Genomic DNA, 10,000 nt, shown 5'->3' with positions numbered 1-10,000 from the left:
TTTCTTTATATTTACCGATACAGAGTTATTTTCAGCTTAAATAAGATTGCATGCTTAATGTTTACCTCTCTTACGAACAACTTGAGACAGTTTTTACAGGTGGGATACTTCTTTAAAACTGTCTTATCTTCAAAGTCATAGACAGAAACTGGGAGTCAAAGACATTTTTGTGAGATGTGATAAAATTGCTGTCATAGGCAATTCTCTGAGTTTTTGACTTTATGTAAATATTGGGCCTGGTTTTATATTGTTATTTTATATTTCTGCTGAATGTTTTCACTGATAGATTTTATTTACTTCACTTTATAATAGTCTTTCTTATAATCTAGTTTGTAATACCCTGTTTTCTCTTTCAATAGATTGGTGAAACCATACATTCAGGCCCAACGCTTGTGGTGAAAGAAGAACCTAAGGATGAGGACATAGAGCCTAATTGTGTCTTCCCAGGTGACACTCGGGAAACCCCAAATATCCTTCCTGACGGTGACCGGCCAGCAGACATTCCCTCCAAACGCTGCTCACCTCGGCTGTTGCTGTCACCGTGTGCTGCTGGTTCACCTGCATTAGGTGGACCAGTAAAATCCCCTGAGTGCAAGGTTGCAGCAGCAGCAAAGATAGCTGCAGATATTGACAGTTCTCACTCTCAAACCCAAGAAGTCAAAGCTGAACCGTGTATAGGTGAGGCTTGTTCTAGCAAGAACAAGTCAAACGTGTTGGAAGTAGCTACAGAGGCTTTGGTCCCTGAAGATAAGGTCACGTTAGCTGCAGTGCCAGAAGTCCCCAATGTAATTCCTGTGCCTAAAGTAAGTGAAGCATATATTCCTGAGGCTACAGACACTAAAGCTGCTGTCCCTGGGGATACAAAATCAGAAGCCTTAGTACCTGAGTCTGTTGACACAGAAGCTCTTGTCCCAGAAGACACAGTTGCTAAGGCATTTGAACCTGAGGCCTCTGAAGCTACTATCCCTAAAGAAAAAGTCACAAAGGTCTCAGACCCTGAACCCCATGCAGAGTCCTCTGTTATAGAAAAGTCTGATATAACAGAATCTGCTCCCCTAAAGGATATTGTTCCAGAAGCTTCGGTTCCCTTGGCCAGTGTGCCTGAGGCAGCAGTTATTGAAGCTGCTATTCCAGAAGTTATTGATGCTGAGGCTGTCATTCCAGAGACGGCAATAACTGAAGCTACTGTAACAAATATTACAGACATTGATGGTGCTTTGCCAAGAACTGATGTGAAGCAGGCTGCTGTTCCAGAAGAAAAAGGTGAAGAACTAAAATTTAAATACCCAGAGAATCCAGGAGACACTACACAAGTAGCTGCTGTGCCTGAAGTTTCAGCACCTGCTCATCCTCACGCTAGTCTACCCAATATTAAAGAAGAAAACAGAGAAATGGTTAGACTGATTCAAGAAGCAGACGGAAAAATAGACTCCTTCTGCCACAAGAGGAGCAGTCGGACTTCAAAAAGGCTTGGAAGCACAGACTTTGATGCAGTGGAAGTCAAACCTGATCCTATTTCCAGGAACAAAAGGACAACTAGAACCCGGAGAACGAGCTGCCGCTCTGATAGATCTGAATCTGAAGTGTCAGATTCACGAAGTGTTGCTGATGAGTCTTTGTGTTGCGATATGGTGGACAAAACTAAACGTGGAAAGCCAAAGATTGGCGAGCCTCTTCAGGAAGAGGCCGCCACCCATGTAAGTGCCAAGTATAATGGTGATGTGAGCTCAGACTTAGTGAACGGAACTCATAAAGTGAAAGGACGCAGGATAAGCCGTACTAATAGTGATGAGTCCGATTGTAGCTCAACATCTAGAAGTAATGGAAATATAGACCACAATGGTGAAAAAGTTGATTTCAGTCTGTTGCTAGAAATTTCTGCTGCAGATAGAAAAAAGTTTGAAAGTAAAAAGGCCAAAATAAGGAGAAAAACTGCTGATTGGACACTGATTTCTGAAACAGAGCAGTATTACAATGAGAAAGAAGAAATAATGAGAAACAAGAATAAACCAGACTCAGATAGTGAGAGTGATGAAAGTGATAATTGTGCTGAAAACAATGACTCTAAAAGTGAGTGTTCAGATGTCTCTGAAAATACAGCTAATCACACTAGAAGTAGGGGTAAAGGGAGGGGCAAACAGACAAGAACTATGGATGAAGATGAGGAAGAATCAAAATCTGTGGGGAAAAGGATTAAAGATGACACTGGTCAAAAAATGAAAAGTAGAAGAACTGTGGGAAGCAGAACAAGAAAGACACGTTATGATTTGACTCTTCTTAATGACGATGATGATGACGATGAAAACTTCTTTGGCTTTCCTGTTAGCACACCATTGCCACAAACACCTCAGGCTACTTCAACTACAGGCAGCTCCACTCAAGGTCGCTGCAAGATCAAAGGAAATATCAAGCGCTCTCCTGAGCCATCATCAAGTAGTGGGAAGTCTGGGAGAAAACGGTTGTCAGATGCAGAGAGATTCCTAAGAGACAACCGTGAGTACTATCACTTCCAAGAAACTACTGAAAGATTGCGGAGATCAACTTGCTCCTCAGCAGAAAAGGAAAAATATGGAAACGGTGATGATGCTGGTGCACAAGGCTCAAAGGAATATACCAGCAGAAGGGAAGAAATCAAATCCAAAGATAGTCCCTCCTCCTCCTGCTCTTCTCCATCTCCTTACTTGACCAGGACTCGACATGCAGTCTGTGGGGACAGGAGAGTAACCAGGAGTGCTGGAGGGATCCATGGTGAGGCTGAGGATGAGAAGGATGTGGAAGAGGATGAAAAGGATGGCGATTTGGAAAAGGAGAGGCATTCAGGAAGAGAGATGAGAAGGTGCAGAGACAAAAATGTTGCTAAAGAAAAAGAAAAAGAAAAGGAAAACATAAAGGAGAAGGAGAAGGAACCAGTAAAAGAGAAAGATAAGGATCATGCAAAGGAGAGAGAAAAGGACCATGTAAAAGAGAGAGAGAAGGATATTGCAGTAGAGAAAGAGAAGGAAAGAGATCTTGAGAAAGAGAGAGAAAAAGACAGTTTGCAACTTAATGTAAAGATAGATTCTGAAAAAGAAAAGGAAAAGGGCACAGTAAAAGGGGGAGAGAAAGACAGTAGAGAAGAGAAAGAGGACAAAGACAAAGAAAATTTACCAGGGAAACTAAAAGAGAAGGAAATTGTTAAAGAAGATGAAAAAAGTGTAGTGAGAGAGAATGAAAAAGATGTACTAAAAGATAAGGACAGGGATTCAACAAAGGAAAAAGAAACAGATTTATTAAAAGATAAACAAAAAGACACAAAAAAGGATAGTGAACCTGGTGCAACAAAGGATGAGAAAGGAGAGACTCTTCCAAAAGCTAAAGGGGAAAGTGCAGAAAGTCAAGAAACAGATGCAAGTATCGATGCTAAGTTGAGTGAGTTGTATTTTTCTTTCGAAGGTGTGCCTGAAAATGAGTGTTGGTTTCAGACGTATCAGAGATTTATAGATGGTATTGCTGTGAATGAATTTGTATACGATGAAGACCCACTGAAATTTGTGTTACCATATGAAATGCCAAGTGAATATGTACGTGATTTCATATCTATGAAGAAGAGCCTTTTGTCAAAGAAAAAGAATGACCTAGCAGATCTTGTAAGAAAATCTCCAAGGTGCCACGCTTCAACTCTTGCTCTATTTTCTGATATCATTCCTACCAAAAAGACGAAAGTTACCAGTACAACAAAAGTAGGGAAGACTGCCATTCTAAAGATAGATGAAGCATCATCAGATGGGACAAGCACACCAGGAGCAGACTCAACCAAAATGCAGCACACTGAAACTATTGAGTCAGCAGAAGAATTGGCTTTGCTTGCAATGCACATTGATCACATTATAAAAGCAGAGATTGGTGATGAAGACACCAGCACAACTACTTTGCAAGAAAATGAAATGAAAGAGAGTGAAGAGCCAGATATGAAGAAGACACCACCAAAGAAACGAGGCAAGAAGAAACGACTAGCAAGTGGTTCAAAATCTGAGAGAGAATCCGATCCTATGGTGAGAGAACTGAAGCTCTTTGAAAGCCCTTTTGCTCATGAGGTTGATCCAGCTTTCATTGCAAGTATACCTGATGAAATGAAAGACTTCATGACACCAGAGAATATCTTGGCTAGAGCAGCAGCTGAAGTAGTTGAGGATTCCTGTTATTGTGGGTGTACAGACCAGGGCTCTTGTGATGAGTTTTCTAGTGCAGATGACAATACTGAGGCCAGTTCTGAATGTGTTTCCTTGTGTGATTCTGAAACAATTGATAGTTCTACCACTAGTGAACCTAAACGTAGCCGTAGTGGTAAAAAACGCCGAAAGAACTTAACTGGTTGGCCAAAGGCCCAGAAGAGAAGGAGAACTGTTGCTCCTCTCACATCAGATGATAATGATAGTGCTATTGGATGTGATGATCTTGAACCAAAGAAGCGAGGGCGTAGGAAGAAACACAATGAATTCAGCTTTTTAGAGCAAACAACAGCGCAAAAACTTGCTGCCCTCGCTGCTTGTGATCGAAGAGCGTCCCCTCGCAAGAAAGCTTCCGTCTTGTACATGGACACGTGGCCTGTTAGATTTCGAACCCAAAAATAATATCTATTAAAATTTGTATGTAAAATGAGTCAAATAGGTCTGAATGCTGTATGGAAAGTTTATACATATTTATTATAAAATTGTATGGTATGCTTGGTAACTTGTTATTTTAAAAGGTGGAACCAAGGAGTCTCAGGATAGCTCTGTAAGAGATTGTGTCAGAAATCTTTGTACAGTTCTGTTTGTGCAGAAATTTTAAAGATGTGACTTTAGAATGTTTGTTTCAAATGCAATTTAAGGTGTAAGCATTTTTCTAATATTTTCCAGCTCTTGAAAAAGGTCTTTATCTAGTTCATTATAAATGTTTTTATTACTCTATTTATTTTATTTTCCTTTTTTGTAGGATATTAAGACAGATTAATACTTTTGTATGGAGTCAGTTGTTACATGTGAATTATATTGGCATTTTTTGATAATATGGATTTCATGTAAATCTCTCTGTCACTTTCATGTAGGTCCAAATGAGTTTATTATTATTTGCGTTTGTCTTAGTGGCTTTTCATCAGCATATGCATTTCAGTAGGGAGATTTCCCACTGAGAAATATAGGTTTAAATATGAGTTCTATTTATTTTTTTCAGAGGTACAGGCAGCGGTTTTCTATTGTCTGTTTTGTAGAGTGAACATGCAAAGTATGTGAAAAAATATACATTTTGTAAATAACAATCTTCTACTCAGAGTACTGGCCAATGATTCATAAATGTGAAATAAAGAGATGTTTGTACAATTCAGCTTGATTTATCCTTAATATATAGTTATGGATTATGATGCTGTGTAGTTGGTGATACATAAGTAAATTGATATTCCCTAAAAATTCAGGTGATGGCATTGCCCTAAATGTGGAAAGATGCATAGCAGGAAGGAATACTGTTTGGTTAGAAAATTTTCCTTAGTTCTTGAAAGTCTTGCCATAATGCAATGCCATATTATTCTGAGGTATTGTCAACCAATTGCACAGTGCATTGGCGAATTACCCTGAAAAATTATTGAAAAGCCATATATATGATTATTTACTGCATTTAGATTTGCTGATAGTAAGGGAGGTATCACCAGTATGTTGCAAGCTTTAGCAGAAATAAATTTTGAATTTATGAAATTTACTGGCATGATTTTACTTATCATTTTTTATTTAATCATTTATTTGGGAAATTATAGAATTATAGTCAATAGAAACTACTCTATTTGAAAAATGTAACTATATAATGTAAGCAGAGACATGTAAACTAAAGGAAAATAGAGCTTGCAATAAGATATATGAAATTCTGTAGCTTATAATAGATGAAAAGAGACCAGTAGTTACTAGCAATTTTGATATTTGACTGGTTGGTCAACAGATTTAAAGAATAAAAAAAAAAATTGCTCAGAATCTTTGCAGGTTGCTAGCTAGGGTTTACATGATGTTCCTTGCAGCTTGTAGGTCATACTAGTCGTTATTTGTGATGAAATACTAATTAGCTCAGCACTGCCAACTGAATGTATGGTCATATGTCACATTCTTGAAATGTATATCACTCAAATGCTAACTTGGGGTAACAGTCCATTGTCTCTTGCATTATTTTTCTAGTACTCAAACAGTGTGAGTCAGAAGCATAATCAAAGGGGAATGTGACAACTACATCTGGAATTTGTGCATTGAAATGTATATCACTCAAATGCTAACTTGGGGTAACAGTCCATTGTCTCTTGCATTATTTTTCTAGTACTCAAACAGTGTGAGTCAGAAGCATAATCAAAGGGGAATGTGACAACTACATCTAGAATTTGTGCATTTACTAATCAAATTAGATTTTTATTACATAAAAGGGGCTTTGGATTAGTAATAAAAGTTTATCTATATATATAGAATGTTGTAGGTATGATCTTAAATTAGAGTAGACTATCACAGATTTTCAATAATTGTGTTCATACCAGGATAAAAAAGGGTTAGTACAATCAATGATTAGTAATTTGTTTATATTTTGTGACTGTGTTGTGACTAGAACTGGCAATGAGTGTTCAGAGCTAAGTCAGGTTGAGAGAAGCTGATGATAAGATGTAGAGGAAATGACTCTTCTCAGCAGATAACAATGACCTGGAGCAGATCTGAATATTAAAAAAAGTTACATACTAAACAAAATGCCGAGTACTATGATTTACATGGGACGTGATAAAATATCCAAAGATCTCTTTACTGGAAGAGCTATAAGACACAAACCAGTAAAGAACTAAACCTAGTTACATAAAAAGATGTTTTTGATAACCTTTTGGTAAGCAGCTTTCAGTTAATAAAAAAGCTTTCAGATTCCTCATTAACTTTAGAGAATAGCTGTGCAGAAACCTTTCTGGCTCTGTAATCATGCAATCACATGTCCATGGAAACATGGAAATTAATGTCAAATGGTTTATTGGCAGACAATGTTGGAGAGTGGAACAAAGAACTGGTACTATACATGTCAAAGTATTGTTTAAAAATATACATAAAAACAATCTTTATTTGGAAGGTATGAAGTACATTTTATACATAATTTAGTACTAAATGATTCTTTACATACAATCAGGGTTGTAGGATAACTTCATTGAATAAGTGAAATTATAATACACATCAAAGGAATAAGCAAATTATTATTCACAAACACAATCAAGATAGCTTCTTTTCATATTTTTTACATTGATTTCTGCCTTAAAAAGTATGAATATTTACACTATCAAATGCTTGCATATCTAAGTAAACAAATCCATACAAATAATGAAACATGTAGGCATAATCAAATTTGATAAGTCTAATATAAAAGTACAGTTTAACTAAATTTTATTACTCGAATGGTAAGTTTAATAAATTTCTTTTTATAACTAAAATTCTGAAAACATCTTCAAAGATGTTTTGGAATGTCTTTATTTTCTGTAATCTCCATTACAACTCGGAAGATATACATTGGAATGTGTTTTAAGCAAGACCTTAACTTTAGCTTCAAGATCATGAAACTGTTGATAAAGGCATTACCCCACCAGTATTCATATATAACAATTTTAACTATTATTCTCTAAAATGTTACCCTGTTTTAAACCTTAAGAAATATGCTATCAAAACTATTGGCAATTCATCTAAAAATACCAGTAAATTTCTTTCATAGTGCAAATCAAAATGCTTCAATTGAGGATAAAATTTGTATTAATAAATGGAATGAAAAAGACACACACGTACACACAAAAAATTGTCATGGATCAATAATGTTTACATACTGCCAAACTTTATACAAAAACAGTCATTGGAAAGAAACTGACATACATCTCTTTCTTTAGGTATACATACTTGTTTTTAAATGTGTGTATGGGTGTCTACATGCACAGAGCAAAGCTTAATCACATTCATGAAATAGGTTGAGAAACTTTTTTTTATGCTACTGTAAATTTGTATATGACAAGGTCTGTATCCATATAGATGTGTTTTTATGTTAACATATATGTAATAAACATATACCCACATGCAAACCCACACAACAATGGGTAAAATTTTTAGTTGTCAGGCAAGAATACACTTACATTAGTGCACACTGCTCACATATCGTGTCTAGATACTAGACAAGATTTATTCATCCAGAATTATATTATGATAAAGTTGTGCAATATACATAACTAAATTTATGCCATTAATACTGAGATGTCCCTGAAGATACCTTTTAATATAACTGCCTTTTAATATAATTGGATGATTACATCCCAAGTAAAGTCTTGTGTTGAATCTTACTATAAAAAGTATTAATAAGAGAAAGCACCTAAATTAGCCATACACCGACCTGTAAATATACTAAAATATCAACTACTGTAATTTTCAGGTTAATTCCTTAGACAGAATATTCAGACTAGTATTCTTGACGTTTGAACCAGCACAAGATTGATACCCAAACTATTTGACAAGAACCAACAAATATAACTCGAGCTTGTGGTGGAAGGAACCTGAAGTTGATGAGAGAAGCAGGAACCCAGAATACACTTGCAGTCTGAAAAGAAAGAAAGAATTACATTGGATAAAATGCAAACAGAACATAACACTAAGGATGTATATTATAAAATGTCCTACTCCAAAAAATATGCACACACACACACACACACACATATATATATATATATATATATATATATATATATATATATATATATATATATATATATATATATATATATATATATAACATACCAAGAACGTAGGTAGAATCTTTTTCTTCCATTCCTCTAGGAGATCCTCTTTTCCTTCCATGGCACTCATTCCTGTTAAGTAGTTATTCCTGATTATTTTTTTAGCACTTAGTATAAGTATCTTTTGAATCTGAATTCATGAATATATTTAAATGAATTTCATAAAGATTTGTGTGACATAACTCTGTAACAATTATAATGATAATATCAAGCAAAGTTTAGGACTTGACATACCAACATAGAATAGGGTAAGATTGATTGGTGTAACTATGAGAGCATCTGCTGCCAACTTTGGTAAAACCACTGCTAAACTTTTACCGACAAACTTGGAATCCAAAAACTTGTACCTGCGAATAAACACTCAATTCGAAATTGGAAAAAATGAGGCATATTTTAAAATATGTATGAAAATCAATACAAAAGTCTGCTGCGCATTTTATGCTACTAGAACACAAACAACTGTGACTGCATGACTCTACAACTACAACACAAGAATCAGAGATAAACTATCATGCCCTTGCGACCCTATGGTCAACAGTGCATCTGGTTTCATGAAATGCCAAACATATAAGAATAGTAACAAATACCATTAACTGCATACAATTTAGTTTCATAAAAGGATTACTGTTACAGACAGCTAGTCTGTTAATTTAGTTACTAATAAATGGTAGGTTTCCTCTGCATTTCCTAAAATCAGTTATAATGCTGACAGCTAAATTGCTAGGGCACTATAATTTAACCCTCAGATTTGTGTGTAGCAACTACAGCTGTTATTAAAATGACCTTCAACATCTTATGTATCTATTAATGCTGTGTGATTGGATTCTGTTAAAATTGTGTTTATTTCAATGTATGAACACATTCAAGGTAATTATAAGTCTTACTTCCTAAATCTGGAATACAGATGGTATAATAACAATGTTCACCAAAAATATCTAATCATCAATATTTGATAACCAATATCAAAAAGAAAAAGAAAAAGAAAAAAAAATCAGTGACAAAATGTACCTAGTCACCACATTATCACAACAAATATTCATGCATCATGCATAAACTAATAAGATATGTACAAAGAATGTAGCATCAACAATTCTCTTATTCACATATTCTTTTACATCAAAATAAATATTAATGAAATCAACTTAATGCAGAAATTAAAAAGTAGAGTGCAAATGAGAAATAAGAACACAATAGATAAAAAGATAAAAAAAAGGGAAG

General features: G+C 35.3%; 2 protein-coding genes across 4 annotated transcripts in view; one reads left to right on the top strand and one right to left on the bottom strand.

The window, feature by feature from the left end:
• LOC113808561 (myb-like protein X) overlaps positions 1 to 5,333 on the top strand; it is a 22,010-nt gene extending 16,677 nt beyond the window's left edge. For all 3 annotated transcript variants that reach the window (XM_070143047.1, XM_027359990.2, XM_070143046.1), the window contains one exon: positions 360 to 5,333. In XM_070143047.1, coding sequence (XP_069999148.1) covers positions 360 to 4,610 — 4,251 coding nt within the window. In that variant the 3' untranslated portion in view covers positions 4,611 to 5,333. The remainder of the gene's footprint in view (positions 1 to 359) is intronic.
• A 1,642-nt stretch (positions 5,334 to 6,975) lies between these two features.
• Positions 6,976 to 10,000, bottom strand: part of LOC113808562 (mpv17-like protein) — a 21,086-nt gene continuing 18,061 nt past the window's right edge. Inside the window, exons 4-6 of the mRNA XM_027359992.2 lie at positions 9,017 to 9,129; positions 8,784 to 8,854; positions 6,976 to 8,586 (exon numbers count right to left, since the gene is read on the bottom strand). Of these exons, the coding sequence (XP_027215793.1) occupies positions 8,449 to 8,586; positions 8,784 to 8,854; positions 9,017 to 9,129 (322 nt within the window). The 3' untranslated portion in view covers positions 6,976 to 8,448. The remainder of the gene's footprint in view (positions 8,587 to 8,783; positions 8,855 to 9,016; positions 9,130 to 10,000) is intronic.

The sequence above is a fragment of the Penaeus vannamei genome, chromosome 30, assembly GCF_042767895.1.
Source record: "Penaeus vannamei isolate JL-2024 chromosome 30, ASM4276789v1, whole genome shotgun sequence".
Classification (NCBI taxonomy): domain Eukaryota; kingdom Metazoa; phylum Arthropoda; class Malacostraca; order Decapoda; family Penaeidae; genus Penaeus; species Penaeus vannamei.
This window is presented reverse-complemented; position numbering and strand designations above follow the sequence as displayed.